The 21,017-nt window shown below is 46.7% G+C and overlaps 1 protein-coding gene across 1 annotated transcript in view; it reads right to left on the reverse strand.

The window, feature by feature from the left end:
- Nucleotides 1-21,017, reverse strand: part of ACAD8 (acyl-CoA dehydrogenase family member 8) — a 34,293-nt gene that overhangs the window by 9,896 nt on the left and 3,380 nt on the right. Inside the window, exons 2-7 of the mRNA XM_040326364.1 lie at nucleotides 18,950-19,050; nucleotides 14,084-14,253; nucleotides 10,126-10,235; nucleotides 7,398-7,474; nucleotides 7,168-7,305; nucleotides 1,471-1,606 (exon numbers count right to left, since the gene is read on the reverse strand). Coding sequence (XP_040182298.1) covers nucleotides 1,471-1,606; nucleotides 7,168-7,305; nucleotides 7,398-7,474; nucleotides 10,126-10,235; nucleotides 14,084-14,253; nucleotides 18,950-19,050 — 732 coding nt within the window. The remainder of the gene's footprint in view (nucleotides 1-1,470; nucleotides 1,607-7,167; nucleotides 7,306-7,397; nucleotides 7,475-10,125; nucleotides 10,236-14,083; nucleotides 14,254-18,949; nucleotides 19,051-21,017) is intronic.

Below are 21,017 nucleotides of genomic sequence, written 5' to 3' on the forward strand. Positions count from 1 at the left end.
CATCGCGTCACGAGTAGCCGACAGAAGCCGAACGTCGGTGCGGCTCTATACGGCGCCTGCGCACCGACGTTCGGCTACTTTCGGAAAATCGTGATGCGATAGATGCAACTGTCGGAAGCCTGTCAATCAAACAGGAACGCCCAGTCCCGCAGCCCATACCCGGAAGCGGCCGGAGAAGATCTATCTCTAAAACGGTAAGTACTGCTTCGATTTAAAAAAAAACACCTGATTCCCCTTCACAAAATGAGCATCAATCTAATGTTAAAAATTTAGTTTTTGGGTGAACCTCCACTTTAAAGCACCCCCCCCCACTCTGGATGAAGGAGCACAGGGATGGAGATAAAGGTTTTACCAATACAGTGGAACCTTGTATTACGAGCGTAATCCGTTCCAGAAGAATGCTTATAATCCAAAGCGTTTGCATATCAAAGTGAGTTTCCCCATAGAAGTCAATGGGAACAAAAATAATTTGTTCCACATTGACTTCTATGGCATGCAATACCGCATGTGGCCAGAGGTGGGGAGGCGCTGGAGAGACTCGCAAACCATTTGGCTGCATTCAGTAACCCTCGGAAACAGAGTATTTACAAGTGTTTCCGAGTATTTCCAAATGGCTCCGGCACCCCCACACACCTCTGGCCACATGCGGTATTGCATGCCATAGAAGTTAATGTGGAACAAATTATTTTTGTTCCCATTGACTTCTATGGGGAAACTCGCTTTGATATGCAAACGCTTTGGATTATAGGCATTCTTCTGCAACGGAATACGCCCCCGCACCTCTAGCCAAATGTGGTACTGCACACCGCTGTGGCTTGAATCCTGCTAGTTTTGCGAGACAACACTCGCAAACCGAGTAATTTTTTTTTTTTTAGAAAAATATGTAGAAGAATACGTATCGGCCTAAACTGAGGAAAAAAATGTTTTTTTATATATATTTTTGGGGGATATTTATTATAGAAAAAAGTAAAAAATATTATTTTCTTTCAAAATTGTCGCTCTATTTTTGTTTATAGCGCAAAAACTAAAAACCGCAGAGGTGATCAAATACCACCAAAAGAAAGCTCCATTTGTGGGGAAAAAAGGACGCCAATTTTGTTTGGGAGCCACGTCGCACGACCGCGCAATTGTCAGTTAAAGCGACGCAGTCCCGAATCGCAAAAGTGCTCTGGTCTTTGACCAGCAATATGGTCCATGGGTTAAGTGGTTAAAGATAAAAAAACTTCTGCCTTTATAACTACTTTAAGCATAGGATGAATAATATGAAAAAAATAAACCATATCACAATTAAAATTTTAGGAAATTGATTGCAACAAGAAATTGTAAGGTGTGTGTGTGACCAGGCCAGATCTAGTGGTAGGAATGTCTGTTTCCACTCACTGATTGGTTTGAACGCCTAAAACCAGCCACAGTGGATTCAGATTTTTGTAGAAATGTATCTAAACGTTGGAATTTGTACAATCAGCTTACCAATGTTTATCCTTCCTCCATTCAGCCCCCTCATTGCGATCCCGAAGCCCTGTCCCTCCTGTCCCAGACGATTCTCTACAGGGACCGCGCAGTCCTCGAATATCACCGCTCGCGTTGGCTGGGAGTTCCATCCCACCTGAGGACATCAGCAGATGTGAGGAAAGATATAAACATTAAAAAAAAACAACAACAGGGCTGATTTATAACAAGCTGAATAAATGACAGGTATAGCCCACCTTTTGAAAAAATAAATAAATTTAACAAATGTACCAAAAAATTATGAAATAAAAAAATGTAACTAAATAACATTTTTGAATTCAGGCCTGAAGAGCATTACAAATGGGATCAGAGGGTAGCAGGGTTACCCCCTAGCCCCAGGTTCCCATTCATTTTCCGATACGGGGATAGAGAAGTTGTGAATGGACTACAGCTGCGGTGACATCACCACCCTGCGGCCGGCATTCTTTGGTGAGTCCCTCTGCTACAGTGGCAGATGGGGCTTATAGTATCTCATTCCCTGATCCCCATCAATGGCCGGCACAGCATGCAAATGTGGTTCTTCTTGCTCAGCGGCCATAATTCAGGTAAAAGGTTTAGTTTTATGGAGCTGGTGTACACGGACCAGACTTTATTTTACACCCTAAATATGGGTATAACCTAGAGCTGCACGATTCTGGTCAAAATGAGAATCACGATTCTTTTGCTTAGACTAAAGATCACGATTCTCAAAAACTGAATGCCAACCCCCCCCCCCAAAAAAATAAACCTGTGATTTATCTGAAAATATGAATATATAAAAAAGAGACCAGTGATATGTCTATAATGTTAAAGACCATAGAACTCCTATGAAAAAAGCAGAATCAAATCAGATTCTGCTTTTTTCATAGGAGTTATATGGTCTTTAACATTATAGACATATCACTGGTCTCTTTTTTATACATCAGCAGCAGTACAACCACTGGGTGGCGCATGGATACACACAGTTGTACAGAACTGTGAGAAAGATTAATACATCAGAAGCAGTACCGCCGGGAACCACTGGGTGGCGCATGGATACACACTACAGTTGTACAGAACTGTGAGAGAAGCCCAGGCATCCATCCAGCGGCGCAGGCTGCTGACGTCGGTTTTCTGATATCGACGCCATTTGCGTTCCACGCTGGTGACGTGGAACCGGTGGTGACACAAAAGAATCGCGGGCGGCGAGAATCGAGATCGCGATTCTCTCCACGATTAATCGTGCAGCTCTAGTATAACCCGAAACATAGTCTAAAAAAAGTGGACTGCGCCTTTAACCATGGTTCATATACTTAAGAAAGAAAAAATCGAAAAGGGGAAAGAAAGGAAAGGGGAGAGGAGTCCGAGGAGGGAGGGGGGTCTAGAGGAGAGGGGGGGGGGGGAGGGATAAGGGGAATTTTTTTTTGGGGGGGGGGGGGGAGATTGGGGAGGGGGTATGGCGTTTGGGGAACACAACTGAAATTATGTAATAATTTAATAATGAAACATAGGTATGTCTATCTATTGTGTATTTGTTTATGTTTTTTGAGAGAATATATAATCATATATATATATATATATATATATATATATATATATATATATATATATATATATATATATATAATCATTTGTAAATTTGAATTTGAAAATTCATGGAGAGCTTTACATTAGGGTTGTCCCGATACCACTTTTTTAGGACCGAGTACAAGTACCGATACTTTTTTTCAAGTAGTCGCCGATACCGAATACCGATACTTTTTTTAAATGTGTCCCCATATGCAGCCATGTCCCCCGCATATGCAGCCATGTCCCCCCATATGCAGCCATGTCCCCCACATATGCAGCCATGTCCCTCACATATGCAGCCATGTCCCTCACATATGCAGCCATGTCCCTCTAGCCATGTCCCTCACATATGCAGCCATGTCCCTCACATATGCAGCCATGTCCCTCACATATGCAGCCATGTCCCTCTAGCCATGTCCCTCACATATGCAGCCATGTCCCTCTAGCCATGTCCCTCACATATGCAGCCATGTCCCTCTAGCCATGTCCCTCACATATGCAGCCATGTCCCTCTAGCCATGTCCCTCACATATGCAGCAATGTCCCTCTAGCCATGTCCCTCACATATGCAGCAATGTCCCTCTAGCCATGTCCCTCACATATGCAGCCATGTCCCTCTAGCCATGTCCCTCACATATGCAGCAATGTCCCTCTAGCCATGTCCCTCACATATGCAGCAATGTCCCTCTAGCCATGTCCCTCGATGCGGTGGCGCGATGTGGCGGCAGCGGCGGGGGGGGGGGAGTATTCTATTTAGGTATCGGGGGTATTTGCGCGAGTACGAGTACTCCCGCAAATACTCGGTATCGGTCCCGATACCGATACTGGTATCGGTATCTGGACAACCCTACTTTACATTAATGTACGATCACTCCAGTCGCTGCCCTCAAGAAGCTTACAATCAAAGGGGGTAATCCACAAAGATCCGGCGAACTTAATTTTTTCCATTTAAGTTACACTGCCTTAAAATTTCTACCTAAGTGCCCGATCCACAAAGCACTTACCTAGAAATTTTGGGCTGTGTAACTTAAATTCCGCCGGCGCAAGGCGTTCCTATTTTCATGGGGGCGATTCCCATTTAAATTAGGCGCGCTCCCGCGCCGGCCGTACTGCGCATGCTTGTGACGTCATTTTCCCGACGTGCAAAGCGCGAAATTACGTTACGCCGAGCTTTGTGGATTGCGACGGGTCAATAAAGTTGCGTCGGGAAAAAAAAAAAAGATACGGCACGAAAAAATTTTTTTAAAATTGCGTCGCTGGACAGAAAGGTCTGTTTTTACAAGGTGTAAACAGTTTACACTTTGTAAAAGCAGCCCTAATTTTGCGTTTGCAAACTAAAACTTTACGGAGAAAAAACGAAGCTGAAAAGCTTTGTGAATCTCCGTAGGTGCTAATTTGCATACCAGAAGCGGCATTTCGACGCAAAATGCCCCCAGCGGCGGATGCGGTACTGCATCCTAAGATCCGGCAGTGTAAGTCCCTTACACATGCCGGATCTTCTGCCTAACTATGGAAAACTGATTCTGTGGATCAGTTCCATAGTTAGGAACAGGGATACGACGGCGTAACAGCAGTTACGCCGTCGTATCCCTTTTGTGGATCTGGCCCTAAGACCCCTCAGGCTAGATTCAAATGTATGCATTATGGGTGTTTAAGAATATACCGGCTCCAGCGAGTTGCAGTGGCTGCCATTGTTTTGAACCTTTTCACTGCCAGGTCCGTACGTCATATGGACCTGACAGCAGGGGGTTGCAAACACACTTCTAGTTGCTGCAGCCACCGTGATGGTGTGTATCTGACAAGCAAACTGCCGCCTGTTAGATGAAAGCTGGCGCCTCAGGCGGACCTGGATTGCTTTCACACACCACCCACGAGCACCCCTGCTATGTATCCCGGGCACTGCTTGCCCATCTACAAGCCTGGAACCTGCATGGCGAGTGCTGCGGGGTAGAGGGGGAGAGGAAGAGCAGACACATGTCTGCTCTTGTCCCCCTTTTGCTGCTGATCCGGAAGCGACATGTTTGCTATCACTTCCCCTATCAGTTTCCCCGGGGCCAGTATTGCCATGAAAGAATGTAATGCAATGCGATCTGTACTGCATTACATTCAGTGGAGCACAGGGGATCAGACCAGATGAGAGCAGAAAAAGAGGATGTTGAACGGGTGAGAGAGGAACAGGTGAGAGCAAGATGGTTGACAGCAGAACGGGTTGGAGTGAAATAGGTGGAGAGCCAAAAAAGGTGAAAGTGGAATGGGTGAGAACAGAACAGGTGAGAGCAAAGTGGGTGAGAGTGGAATGGGAGCCAAACAGGTAAAAGTGGAACAGGTAAGAATGGATTGGGTGGGAGCAAAAGGGCAGAACGGGTGAGAGTGAAAGTGGAACATGTGAGAATGGAGCGGGTGAGGGCGAAAAGGCTGAGGGTGGAACAGGTGAGAATGGTGTGGGTGAGGGCGAAACAGGTGCGGGTGAAAGTGGAACAGGTGAAAATGGAGTGGGTGGAACAGGTGAGAATGGTGTGGGTGAGGGCGAAATGGGTGAAAGTGGAACAGGTGAGAATGGAGTGGGTGAGAGTGAAAGTGGAACAGGTGAGAATGGAGTGGGTGAGGGCGGAACGGGTGAGAGTGAAAGTGGAACAGCTGAGAATGGAGTGGGTGAGGGTGAAACGGGTGAGGGCAAAACGGGTGAGAATGGAGTGGTTGAGGGTGAAACAGTTGAGGGCGAAACTGGAACAGGTGAGAATGGAGTGGGTGGAACAGGTGAGAATGGTGTGGGTGAGGGCGAAACGGGTGAAAGTGGAACAGGTGAGAATGGAGTGGGTGAGGGCGAAAAGGGTGAGAGTGAAAGTGAAACAGGTGAGAATGGAGTGGTTGGCAAAACGGGTGAGAATGGAGTGGTTGAGGGTGAAACAGTTGAGGGCGAAACTGGAACAGGTGAGAATGGAGTGGGTGAGGGCGAAACGGGTGAGGGCGAAACGGGCGAGAATGGAGTGGTTGAGGGCGAAACTGGAACAGGTGAGAATGGAGTGGGTGGAACAGGCGAGAATGGTGTGGGTGAGGGCGAAACAGGTGAAAGTGGAACAGGTGAGAATGGAGTGGGTGGGAGCAAAAGGGCAGAACGGGTGAGAGTGAAAGTGGAACATGTGAGAATGGAGCGGGTGAGGGCGAAAAGGCTGAGGGTGGAACAGGTGAGAATGGTGTGGGTGAGGGCGAAACAGTTGTGGGTGAAAAGGATGAAAGTGGAACAGGTGAAAATGGTGTGGGTGGAACAGGTGAGAATGGTGTGGGTGAGGGCGAAACGGGTGAAAGTCGAACAGGTGAAAATGGAGTGGGTGGAACAGGTGAGAATGGTGTGGGTGAGGGCGAAACGGGTGAAAGTGGAACAGGTGAGAATGGAGTGGGTGAGGGCGGAACGGGTGAGAGTGAAAGTGGAACAGGTGAGAATGGTGTGGGTGAAAGCGAAATGGGTGAAAGTGGAACAGGTGAGAATGGAGTTGGTGAGGGCGGAACGGGTGAGAGTGAAAGTGGAACAGCTGAGAATGGAGTGGGTGAGGGTGAAACGGGTGAGAATGGAGTGGTTGAGGGTGAAATAGTTGAGGGCGAAACTGGAACAGGTGAGAATGGAGTGGGTGGAACAGGTGAGAATGGTGTGGGTAAGGGAGAAAAGGGTGAGAGTGAAAGTGGAACAGGTGAGAATGGAGTGGTTGAGGGCAAAACGGGTGAGGGCAAAATGGGTGAGAATGGAGTGGTTGAGGGTGAAACAGTTGAGGGCGAAACTGGAACAGGTGAGAATGGAGTGGGTGAGGGCAGAACAGATGGGAGGGATGGAGGGGAGGGGCTTCCCATCTTCCCCAGCGATGGGCATTGGGAAACCTACACTGACATAAATATGTAGGATGACCCCCTCCTGAAAGTTGCCTGACTCCAGTACTAAGTCACACACCCATAAAAAATATGCAGCAAGTGAATTCAGAACTCCTTATCTGCGAAATTCTTCCAGATCGCTAACTGAAAAATATTGAAGCACGACCCAAGCAACTACCATGTTAGAGCTCATCAGTGGCAGTATTACACTTCTATGAGGAGATACCTTTTATTTTTCTGACTTTTGCATATAAAAAAATACCGTCTCACCTTTTTCTCTTTCTTGCCGAAGCTGAGGCCTGGTGTTCCCTTTTCCACCACTAGGCAGGAAATTCCTCGGGATCCGCTGCCCCCCGTACGACACATCACAACATAGACATCGGTGTCCCCAGCACCGCTAATGAACGCCTGGATAGAGACAGAGGGGCGGAAACAGAACGTTATTACACCTTCTTCAACCTCTAACACTGATATGTGTATGAACATGTGGGAGAACCTACCTTAGAACCATTCAGAACATAGTGGTCCCCGTCTCTCTTCGCCGATGTCAGCAGTGACGCAGCATCACTTCCGCTGCCTGCCGAGCACAAGAATCAACAGGACAAGACCGCTCAGAACTCAGAATTGTAAGCAAATTCAAAACAGACGAGTACCATGGTGTGCAATATATGAAATATAAACCTGGGGGACGAGGTCCATTACATTTCTCTACTATTGAGATATTTAGCCTGACAAAAAACTCGGGTTTACAAGAGAAAAAAATAGGATTTTTGTACTCACCGTAAAATCCATTTCTCTGAGTTCATGGACGGACACAGCATCCTTTGACAGTAGGGTTATATCCGCTTCCTTTAGGAGAGTTTTAGGCTGCATAACCCTACTGTCAAAGGATGCTGTGTCCATCCATGAACGAAAGAGAAAATAGGATTTCTGGGCCATATTCCCGTAGTTTTTGGGCGGGCGGCGCGTAAGCCATTTACACTCCGCCGCCCCAACCTACAGGAGCAAGTGCCGTATTCCCCAAACACTTGCTCCGTAGTTTGGGGCAGCGTAGTGTATTTGGCCCGGCGTATCCCCGCGTAAATCCAAGGGGGCGGCTTCTATTTAAATTAAGCGCGCCCCCGATTCTAACGAACTGCGCATGCGCCGGGGCTTAAAATAGCCCAGTGCGCATGCTCCAGTTCTCGGCGTAAAACGTCAATGACGCCGACGTGTGCGTCATTGACGTAAAGTCGTATTCAAGAACGACTTAGTTAAACGACGTACCCGACGGGAAAACACGACGTGGACCCGACGCCATACTTAACATGGCCTACGTGGGACTGGCGTAAGGTTACCCCTCATATAGCAGGGGTAACCTTACGCCTACGCAAACGACGTAAGCGACTGTTACGCAACGCGAATTTGTTCGGGAATCGGCGTATCAGGCTCATTTGCATAAACAAATGAGACCTGAACGTAAACGCCACCTAGCGGCCGGCGGAGTAATTACATTTAAGATCTGACAGTGTAAGTGACTTACACATGTCGGATCTTAAGCGTATCTATGCGAAAATGATTCTAAGAATCACTCGCATAGATACGCGGCACAAAAAAGAGATTTACGATGGAGTATCCTGAGATACTCCATCGTAACTATACTCAGAATATGGCCCTCTGTACTCACCGTAAAATCCATTTCTCTGAAGTTCATGGACGGACTCAGCATCCTTTGACAGTAGGGTTATGCAGCCTAAAACTCTCCTAAAGGAAGCGGATATTACCCCTTCTGTCAAAGGATGCTGTGTCCGTCCATGAACGGAAGAGAAATCTATCCAGGTATGTATTCTTTACTCAAAAAAGTTCCTTCTATTGCTCTCAGCCTTCTCCAAATCTCCACATTCCCTTTTTTTGCTGCTGTGATGCGACTTCCTGTTAGAGGGTGACTACGTTCCTTCTCCATAGTCCCACTGTATGTAGGAATGTAGTCACCCTTCCATGTGCACTGCCGAAAAATTTGTTTGTTTCATTCGTAATTTTTTTTTCCATTTTTCAGGTCATTCGTTATGACCGCAATTCGTAAATTCGAATCAAATCGGCTGGCTGATCAAAGAAATTTAATAAAAAATAAATGAATCGTCTATGGTCAGCTTTAGGCTGGGTTCGCATGCGTCTCACAGCAGGGGTCCGGTGCGTCCCCGTTCACCGTTTCAGGTCTGATTTCAGCCCAAATTTTTGGCGAGAATCTTTTTAGCTGATATTATACCGGGCACTTACGCACCTTCCTGCCCAAGCCAATTTTCAGCTTTCAGCACTGTCGTAATTTGAATGACAATTGCGCGGTCGTGCTACACTGTACCCAAAAATTTTTTTTATCATTTTGTTCCCACAAATAGAGCTTTCTTTTGGTGGTATTTGATCACCTCTGCGGTTTTTATTTTTTGCGCTATAAACAAAAGAAGAGCGACAATTTAAAAAAAAAAAACACAATATTTTTTACTTTTTTATTTAATAAATATCACAATTTTTTTTTTAAAAAACTCTTTTTTTCCTCAGTTTAGGCCGATACGTATTCTTATACATATTTTTGGTAAAAAAAAAAAATCGCAATAATCATAAATTGATTGGTTTGCGCAAAAGTTATAGTGTCTACAAAATAGGTGATAGATTTATGTCATTTTTATTTTATTAATTTTTTTACTAGTAATGGCGGCGATTTGCGATTTTTTTACTGTCACCGTGACATTGCGGCGAACACATCGGACACTTTTGACACGTTTTTGGGACCATTCACATTTATACAGCGATTAATGCTATAAATATGCATTGATTACTGTGTAAATGTGACTGGCAGGGAAGGGGTTAACCACTAGGGGGCGTTGAAGGGGTTAATATGTGTCCCTAAGGTGTGTTATAACTGTAGGGGACTCTCAAGGGGAGGAGACCGATGTGTGTTCCTGTGTATTGGGAACACACATTGGTCTCCGCACCGCTGACAGGAGTGTGGATCTGTGTGTTTACACCCCATCATTACACACACAGATCCACACTCCTGCCGTGATTACCGACAATCGCGGGCATTTGGCGGCAATCGCGGCCGCCGGGCACCCGTGCCGGGTCACGAGCGTCGCCACGCGCCCTAGATCGCTGGGAACGCAGGACGTCATATGACGTCCACCCGGATCGAGGAGGGGTTCCTGCCGCCGTCATTTCACAATGAGGCGGTAGGGAAGTGGTTAAAGGTCTCACCTGGCTCCGTCAGACAGTAAGATGCAAGTTTCTCCATGGTGCAGAGGGGAGGACAGAATCGGTGTCTCTGTTCTTCATTTCCAAAAGTATCGATCATCCAGACACACATGCTGCACAGAAACAGGGAATTCCGAGTGTAACAGATTAGAAGCATTATAAACATGCCCATAGGCTTCCACAAATTGTTTTTAAGGGGGGGCATCATTTTAAGGCCACGCCCCTTTTTGACAATGTAATGAAGGGGAGGGGCTTCGTCATTCATTATCACGTAAAGCACAGGCCAGGGACCCCATATAGATCCCCCTTTAGAGCAGGCCAGGGCAGGTCCCCCATAGAATAGACCCCTCTTTACTTAGTCTTCTTACTCTTACCTTTTTTTTTTTCACCACTCCGCATTACATGGTGGGCACAGCACATTATACGGTGGACACTGTAGATTACACAGTGGGCACACCACATTACATATGGGTACACCACACCACACCACACGGTGGGTATAGCACATTACACAGAGAGCACACTATACCACATTACATGGTGGGCATTATACAACACAGCAGATGACATGGTGGGCACAATACATCACATGGTGGGCACAACACATCACATGGTGGTCACTGCCTATGGTGGACACAATACATCAAGTGGTGGTCATTGCACATGGTGGGCACAATACATCAAGTGGTGGTCATTGCACATGGTGGGCACAATACATCAAGTGGTGGTCATTGCACATGGTGGGCACAATACATCACGTGGTGGTCACTGCACATGGTGGGCACAATACATCACATGGTGGGCACAACACATCACATGGTGGTCACTGCCTATGGTGGACACAATACATCAAGTGGTGGTCATTGCACATGGTGGGCACAATACATCAAATGGTGGTCATTGCACATGGTGGGCACAATACATCACATGGTGGTAACCAGAGATGTATTTAGGTTTTGTGCTGCCCTAGGCCTGACTTAACTCGTGCACCCCTAATTTAAAGACCTGCCCTTCCCTTACCCTTACCCTATCCAAAATGAAAAAAAAAAAGTGTTCCTATAGTTCTACTTTAGGCACAAAATTCTGATAATCTTATGGAGAGGACTAAAAAGATATAACCATGCCAATGGTACAGCAGAAAATATGTAGCACAGTGAGGAAGGTTTGTGGTCCAGGATGACAGGACAGTCAAAATTAGAAGCTCCGCCCCCCCTTCAGTTGCGGGATGCTTGTCTCTCTGCCCAGTCCGCCCCATAAGACTGGTGCTACACTAATAGCGCAAGCCGGCGGGGACTCTTTCCGTGCTGCCCCCCTGCAACGTGCTGCCCTAGGCCTAGGCCTTGTTGGCCTAGGCCAGGATACAGCCCTGGTGGTAACACAATACATCACATGGTTGTCACTGCACATGGTGGGCACAATACATCACATGGTGGTAACACAATACATCACATGGTGGTCCCTGCACATAACATGGTGGTCACTGCACTGCATATGACATGGGGGGGAAAGAGAAGCAGCATTCTGCCCCCCAGTACAATCATTTCCCCCTCAAAGGTCAGTCTCTGCAAAATCCCCCCTGTTTACGGTCCTCATTTTAGCAGCAATGCAGCATGGTAGATCTTCTTCCTCGCGGGCTCCTGCTGAAGGGGATGACATTAGTGCCCCTCCCCCCACACAGCTGCCTGAGGCTCCCGGAGACTGAGAGGATCTGTGTGTGCAGATCCTGTGATAGGAGCCAGGCAGCAATGACAGCTTCAGCTCCCTTCTCTGCCTTAGATTGCGGTGCCTGGGTACACTGCATCCTGTGCACCCGCTTTTAGGGGGGGGGGCACTTGACCCCCCTTGCCCCTTCCTGCCACTCCATTGAAGAGAAAAAGTGCGCTGAGGTCTCTTCAGAACACTTCCAGGAGTGTTGATCTCTTTGGACCCCCTAATTAAAATCAGTATTTTTTTGCTAGAAAATGACTAAGAACCCCCAAACATTATATATATTTTTTTTTGTAGAGACCCTAGAGAATAAAATGGCGATCGTTGCATTATTTTATGTTGCACTGTATTTCTGCAACTGTCTTTCAACTGCATTTTTTGGTGGGAAAAAAATTAATTTCATGAATAAAAAAAAACACACACAACAGTAACGTAGGCCCAATAGGAGATATTCACTGTATCCGCATGTGCTGACGTCATCGGCACATGCGCACTGAAGAAACGGCTTGCTCGTGCTGTTTCTTCAGTAGCTGTGCCATGACCGGTGGCTCTCGCGCGCATGCTTGGGATTGACGTCATCGCCGCTCCGTCCAATCACACCGGAAATAACTCTGGGGAGACATGTTGCAGGTCACACTGCTGCAACAGCTTTGTTCTAAGGTAAGTATTTTATAATGAGCTAGTATGGGATGCATACTAGCTTATTATGCCTTTTTTTTTTTTTTTTAAAGGGGTTGTAAAGGTAAAAAAAATTCACCTTCATGCATTCCATGCATAAAGGTGAAAAAACATCCGAGTATTAGCGACCCCCCAACCCCCCCGATTACCTGACCCTTTGAAAGTCCCGCGCCGTGAACGAGCAGGCTTTTCGTCCGTCTTCCCGGCTCATTCATTGGTTGATTGAAAGCAGAGCAGCAATTGGCTTGCACTGCTGTCAATCACATCCAATGATGCGGCGCGCCGGGGGCAGGGCCCAGTGATACAGTGAGCGGCTATGGCCGCCGGCTGTATCACGGGAGCGAGCACGCAAGCACTCAACACCATGCTCGCTCGCTCGCATGAAGCTTTTGAGTCTTTGCGACCCGAGACAGCCGCCGAGGGACACCAGAAGACCAGGTTCGGAACTGCACAGTGGAGGCAAATATAACATGTTTGTTATTTAAAAATAAAATACAATTTCTTTAGTGATCCTTTAAAGGGGTTGTACAGGTAAATGTTTTTTCACCTTAATGCATCCTATGCATTAAGGTGAAAAAACACTCCCGACGGTACCGGCCCCCCCGAACCCCCGTTTTACTTACCTGACCCCTCGAAAGTCCCGCGCACGTCCACGTGATCCTCTTCGGTTCCCAGCCTGGCCGTTGATTGGCTAGGCTGGACCGATTTATAGCAGCGCAGCCATTAGCTGGCGCTGCTGTCAATCACAGCGGATGACGCGGCGCGCCGGGGCTGAGTGATAAAGTTGGCGGCTATGCCCGCCGCTGTATCACGGGAGCGCGCTCGCAAAAGCTTTCCACCATGCTCGCTCGCTCGCATGAAGGTGGAAAGCTTTTGCGAGGAGGAGCCGAGACAGCCGCCGAGGGACCCCAGAAGACAGGGTTAAGTATAACATGTTTTGCATTTTTTATTTTTTACGTAGTTTGCGTAAGTCGTTTGCGAATAGGGATTTGCGTAGAATGACGTCACCGTCGTGAGCATTTGCTTGTTCCGGGTTAATTTCGAGCATGCGCACTGGGATAGCCCCACGGATGGCCCATGCGCAGTTAAAAAAACGTTGTTTACGTCGTGTCACGACTTATTTACATAAAACACGCCCCCATCATAGAGATTTGAATGGCGCGCCATTACGCCGCCAAATATACACTACGCCGCCGTAACTTACGGCGTGAATTCTTTGAGGATTCGAAAAAAAAAAAAGTTACGGCGGCGTAGTCTATCTTAGATACGCTGCGCCCGGCGTATTATTGCGCGAGGGTACGTGGATCTGCCCCTAAGTCTTCTGTAAACTGGAAGGGAGCAGCATGCACATCTAAAGGGATACCGGAAAGTGTTTTTTCATATAACAAAGATCAAAGACAGAGTGCTGTGATATAGGAGACTGCTAATAGCTATTCTTGAAGCAAAGAACAGAAGACATTTACCCGGTGATGATATCACTGGGTCTAAATGATTGGATTGGAAAAATGTAATTGCATATTGACTAGGGGGGGGAGAGGGGAGAAGGGAAGGAACAGCAGAAGCCACGCATACGTACTTGTGAATGCTCATGTACGCTGTAGTGCTGACACAACCAGTAGACAGGGCCTCAAAAATGACAGAAGTGTCCAAACGTGACAGTCCAGAGCCACCAACATCAGGACTGGTGTAGATCCCACCGAAGCCAAGCTGTGCCGCCTTCTGCATGGTTTCCACCGGGAAAATTTCCTGAATTGAGAGGAAACAAATGTTCTGGTGATCTAGGATTAGGCTTCAGTACCTGTATAGGAGAAATGGCAATTGGTGGCTGTTTGTAAGTAATGATTTCACTTTCTATTTCTGTTCTTTCACAAAGAGACCCAATCGGTCCGACCAGAGACGTAATCAGCCAGTGGCTCCTGCTGCTGTATCTGAGCCAATGAGGAGCAAGAGAGCCGAGACAGCTTTGGCTCTCGTTCACATCGCTGGTTGGAGAATCAGACTTCAGCGGTGGGCTCTGCAGGCAGAAGATTTTTTCTTACCCGACTCCTTTTCATTAGAGAAATGGTGCAGGACCCCCCCCCCCCCCCCCCCAATCGCACTGCATAGGTTCCGATTCTGGCAATCGCTCTGCATTTTGTTATCTGTTTCGGGGTGTTGTTGATGCAATGCGGAGAAATGCAGCGAATCCTTTACTTTTTCTGTATCACGTCAGTGTGAACCAGGGCTAAAGGGGCCCTTAGCAAGCACACATCCCATTGGAATCATCACTTAACCTCCCTGGCGGTATGATTCTTTCAGAAAAAACATGCTAAAAGCGGTACCATTATTTGCAAGGAAATTTGGCGTTTTATATTGTAGGTCTGTAATTTTTAGAAATAACTCACTTAAATCTGACCAAACAAGATTCTAATAGGCATCCCGTGTATTACATTTTTTTAAAAACAAAATTATAAATTATAATATAATAAATAATTATAAATAATTATAACAAATAATAATATAATTATAATAAAAATTATTCAATAATGTAATCAAATCAAAATCACTGAAATTTGCTCAGTTGCAGAATTGTCGCTGTCATTACTTTTATTTTTTATGACAAATTTCCCACAAATCGCTATCGCTCAATTCTGCAAGTGATTATAATTTATTATCGCTGTTTTCTAGCTGATCTAAAACTATTTTTGACATAAAGGGACACTTTTGGTTGCTATGGACAATCTACAGTTTGCAGGGAGAAAAAAAGGTTTTTATTATATAAAATGACATGCAGGACACTGGGCAGACCACTAGGGACAGGGGGGGTGTGTTTTTTTTACATACAGTACTGTAATCTATAAGATTACAGTATACTGTGTGTATAGTGTTTGTTTACGTTTTTGAATTTGGCGCCGTTCTCCGTCCCCGTGCGTCGTAACGTCGCAGGGAACGGAGATCGGCGTCACACGGAGGCACTATGTGAATCGAGCGAGGTCCCGCTCGCTCACACAGCACGGTGGCATCGCTGGATCCAGGGACAAGGTAAGTAAAAAGTGCCTGTGGATTCAGCGAGGCGAGCCGAGACTGACTCGGGGTTACCGATAGTAGCAGGAAAATCTAACCCCGAGTCAGTCTCGGGAAGACCGCCAGGGAGGTTAATGAAAGGTGTGCTGTTGTATATAAAGAAAGGCAAAAACTATAAAGCAGACCTTTTGTATATATAATTGAGGTGTGAAATAACCTCCAAAAAGTCCCATGGGTGCTCATTTTATGGCTTTCTATAGATCAGGGGTAGGCAACCCGGGGCCCTCCAGCCGTTGTGAAACTACATTTCCCATGAGGCATTGCAAGGCTGGCAGTTACAATTATTCCCAGAGGCATGATGGGACTTGTAGTTCTGCAAACAGCTGGAGGGTCCCAGGTTGCCTACCCTTGCTATAGAGCAGGGGTCTCAAACTGGTGGCCCTCCAGCTGTTGTGCAACTACAATCCTATCATCTTTCTGCCTGGGAGAATCATTCGCTAGATTCACATAGCTTGCCGTACCTTTGCGGCGGCGTAGCGTAGCTTGTTTACACTACGCCGCCGTAAGTTAGCGAGACAAGTACATGATTCTCAAAGTACTTGCCTGCTAAGTTACGGCGGCGTAGCGTAAATCGGGCGGGCGTAATGGCGCCTAATTCAAATTTAGCTGAGGGGGCGTGTTTTATGGTAATGGGGCTTGACCTGACGTGATTGACGTTTTTTTTGGAACGGCGCACGGGCCTATTGATTTCGACATGGACGTAAATCCCTATTCACGGACGACTTACGCAAACAACGTAAAATGTTTGAATTTCGACGCGGGAACGGCGGCCATACTTAACATTACTATTCCATCTATTTGATGGAATAACTTTAGGCCTGCTAATGCGTTACGTAAACGGCATATCTGTACTGCGTCGGCCGGGCGTACGTTCGTGAATAGGCGTATCTACTGATTTACATATTCTACGCCGACCGCAATGGAAGCGCCACCTAGCGGCCAGCCTAAAAATTACACTTTAGGATACGAGGGTGTAAGACACCTACGCCGCTTGTATCTGAGCCTAATTTAAATTAGCGCCGATGCAAATTCTGACTTAGGCTGGCGTTTCTGCTGATACGCCAGCCTAAGTCTCTCTGAATCTAGCTACATGTTTGTAACTGTCAGCCTTGCAATGCCTCATGGGACTTGTAGTTTTGCAACAGCTGGAGGGCCCCATGTTGCCTACCCTTGCTATAGAGTAATTGGGGATGGAGGTGTGCTAGTCTATGCATCGGACTTGTGCTGCATATAAGATTTCTCATGTAAAGCTGCTATTGTGTACATTACAAGGATGGCGGACGCCCGTTTGAGGGCCGCCATGAAGCGCTCCTATTGTATTGTATGTATGGGGCCTCAGCAAATAGAACGCCAACATAAGCGCACAAAAGGCAACGGTCTCCCACCACCCCTTACCTATAGATTCAGGTTTAGCGAGTCTTATTGTTGTGTTATACAAAAGCAGCCATAGAGAAGACGCAACACAACGCCAAACACAACACACAAATAATCACACAGTGCTGACTATACATTCACTCCATAGACATTTGATGGAGAGCTAAACCACAAAATCGTTACCATTGGTAATTAACGGGATGGAAGATTAACTACTTCAATACCAGTCTGTAATACCCCATCATTACCAGGCCAATTTTCAGTGCTGTGATAGTTTGATGCGGCGAGTCCGCTCCACACTGCGGGAATCCCAGGACTTCATATGACGGCCGCCCGGAGGGACAAAAGATTCCTGCGGCCGTCATTTGACAATATGCCGGGCAGGAAGCGGTTAATAGCACTTTAAACCATAAGGTGCTAGAAACCTTTGTGTTTTTTCACCTTAATGCATCCTATGGCAGTCACAAGCCCCCCCAGTTTTACTTACCTGAGCCCCGTATTTCCCTCGGCGGGGACACGCTTGCCCTCTCTCCACGGGATCCCGGCTCTTGATTGGATAGATTCATATCAGCGCAGTTATTAGCTCCCGCTGCCGTCAATCAAATCCAATGACGTGGGAGCTGGGGGTTGGGGCCGAGTCTGGCATTCGTGTTTATGGACGCAAATGCTGGACTCGGGAGAACGCTTCCCCTAGGGGGGTTATTTGATGTGAGGAGGAGACGCGATAGCTCCTCCCCCTTTTCACGCTAAATAGACTGACTTGAGACTGAACTGTCCACTGGTAAACCTTTCCTGTGAAAACCAATGCCTAGATTCACGTACGTTGCCGCAACTTTGCGGCGGCGTAGCTTAAGGCATTTCAGCTACGCCGCCGTAAGTTAGCGCGGCAAGTACATGATTCACAATGTACTTGCCTGCTATGTTACGGCGGCGTAGCCTAAAGCGGGCGGGCGTAAGGGCGCTAAATTCAAATGTGTTGGAGGGGGCGTGTTTTATGTTAATAAGGCTTGACCTTACGCTTTTGACGTTTTCTTTACTGCGCATGCGCCGGGCGCCTACATTTTTATGTGCATTGCGGCTAAGTACGCCGCACGGGCCTATTGATTTTGACGTGGACGTAAACGACGTAAATCCCGATTCACGGACGACTTACACAAACGACGTAAAAATTTCGAATTTCGACGCGGGAACGGCGGCCATACTTTAACATTACTATTCCATGTAGGGCTAAGCTCTAACTTTAGGCGGCCTATCTCTAACGTAAACGGCGTAAAAGTACTGCGTCGGTCGGGCGTACGTTCGTGAATCGGCGTATCTACTCATTTACATATTCTACGCCGACCGCAATGGAAGCGCCACCTAGCGGTCATCCGAAATATTGCAATCTAAGATAGGACGGCGCAAGCCGTGCTATCTTAGATATGTTTAAGCGTATCTCTGTTTGAGAATACACTTAAACATAAGTCGGCGTAGATTCTGAGTTAGGTCGGCTTATCTACTGATAAGCCGGCCTAACTCTTTGTGAATCTACCTACAAAAGTTCAGGTAAGCAGCACTGAGAAAGCAGATGCCAGCAGCATTGAAAGTTATAGACTGTCACTGAGCCCTGAGCAAGGACGGAAACTACAGGAACTGTGACAAAGAGGCAGCTAGGGGTGCAGAAGGTAAATATCTGCCCTCACTTCCTGCCCCTGAGAGTGGGGTGGGGCAGAGGACTGGAAGTGAAGAGAAATCTCTCAAATGGGGACACAAGACCACAAAAGAAAATTGTAGATAAAGGGTAAAAGGCAGAACCTGCGTGGGGATTGTATTGCTTTCTGTGCCATCCCATGCCCATCTCCTCCCCCCCCCCCATTACCCTCATTGGCTGCCCAGGAAATCTAGGGAATAAAAAGTGTTTTTGATCCCGACAACCCATTGGACGCACGTTACCGCAACGCATTGGAACATTTTCCATGGCACCCCGATGGGCTGATAATGATGTCATCATTGCTCCGCCCCTTACCTTCTCATCCCACAAGGCCATGTTAGGAGACATCTCCTTGGAGGCAAAATCAAAGGCCACCTTCTGAAATTCCTTCTGTTCTTCAGTCAGGCCAATGGAGGCTACACAAGAAAAAGAGACGCAAATAAGAACAACGTCCTATAAAAGGATAACTGAACAAAAGCACAAAAACTATTATTAACCCCTTCAATACCAGGCTTTTATACCACCTCAATACCGGGCTGTTATACCACCTCAATACCGGGGCTTTTATGCCACCTCAATACCGGGCTTTTATACCACCTCAATACCGGGCTTTTATACCACCTCAATATCTGGCTTTTATACCACCTCAATACCGGGCTTTTATACCACCTCAATATCTGGCTTTTATACCACCTCAATACCGGGCTTTTATACCACCTCAATACCGGGCTTTTATACCACCTCAATACCGGGCTTTTATACCACCTCAATACCGGGCTTTTATACCACCTCAATACCGGGCTTTTATACCACCTCAATACCGGGCTTTTATACCACCTCCATACCGGGGCTTTTATGCCACCTCCATACCGGGCTTTTATACCACCTCCATACCGGGCTTTTATACCACCTCCATACTGGGCTTTTATACCACCTCAATACCGGGCTTTTATACCACCTCAATATCGGGCTTTTATACCACCTCAATACCGGGCTTTTATACCACCTCCATACCGGGCTTTTATACCACCTCCATACCGGGCTTTTATACCACCTCCATACCGGGCTTTTATACCACCTCCATACCGGGCTTTTATACCACCTCCATACCGGGCTTTTATACCACCTAGATACCGGGCTTTTATACCACCTCCATACCGGGCTTTTATACCACCTCAATACCGGGCTTTTATACCACCTCCATGCCGGGCTTTTATACCACCTCCATACCGGGCTTTTATACCACCTCCATACCGGGTCTATTCTGCCACTTCTCTCCTTCATGTACAAATCATCATTCTTTTGCTAGAAAATTACTCAGAACCCCCAAACATTATATATGTTTTTTTTAGCAGACACCCTAGGGAATAAAACGACGGTCCTTGCAACTTTTTATCTCGCACGGTATTTGCGCAATAATTTTTCAAACGCCTTTTTTTTTTGGGGAAAAAAAAAAAAAAAACGGTTTCATGAATTTAAAAATAACAAAACAGTAAAGTTAGCCCAATTATTTTGTAAAATGTGAAAGATGATGTTACGCCGAGTAAATAGATACCGAACATGTCACGCTTTAAAATTGTGCACACTCATGGAATGGCGTCAAACCTTAAAAATCTCCATAGCTCTACGCCCTCAGGGGCGCTTTACACCCATCCTGCTCGTGCAACTCCCCCCCCCCCCCCCTCTCTCTTCCCCAACCCACCTTCTACTATACCTTGCTCTGCTTCTTTCTACTCTACTCTTTAACCTTCACTCCACTTCACTTACTGTAAACGGAAAATGGTACGAGGGGTCGGTCCGCCCGGGCTACGATTTCAGGGCATGAGTTGATAACTCCAAATGTTGAGAGACACACTCTTGGCGGGGCCTAGTTAAATTTGTCTGCCACACTGAAATAATATGCATATAAATGTAGGCCCGCGTGTATATTAGTGTATGCAAATAAGTTTTTGTGTCTATGCTGTAACTGTTGTATGGCGATGGTCCGTTTGGACTGACTTCTTTGATGATAAATAAAAAAAAAAAAAAAAAAAAAATCTCCATAGGCGACGCTTTGTAACGCTAAACTGGTAACCTGTAAATATTTTCAGAGGAGGTCTAGTGCTAGAATTGTTGCACACGCTCTAACGCACACGGCGATACCTCACATGTGTGGTTTGAACAGCGTTTACATATACGGGCGGGACTTATGTGTGCATTCGCTTCTGAGCGCGAGCTACCGGGGACAGGGGCGTTAGATAAAAAAAGTTATTATTACTCCTCCTGAGGCTGTTCCGTGATAGGCGGAACACTAATTTTCCCAGCAGAGCCTCTGTTCAGTGTTCCACCTATCACGAATTGGTAAGGGTGTGAGTGAGGGTGCTATTTAGCGCCCTCACTCACA

The sequence above is a fragment of the Rana temporaria genome, chromosome 10, assembly GCF_905171775.1.
Source record: "Rana temporaria chromosome 10, aRanTem1.1, whole genome shotgun sequence".
Taxonomy (NCBI): domain Eukaryota; kingdom Metazoa; phylum Chordata; class Amphibia; order Anura; family Ranidae; genus Rana; species Rana temporaria.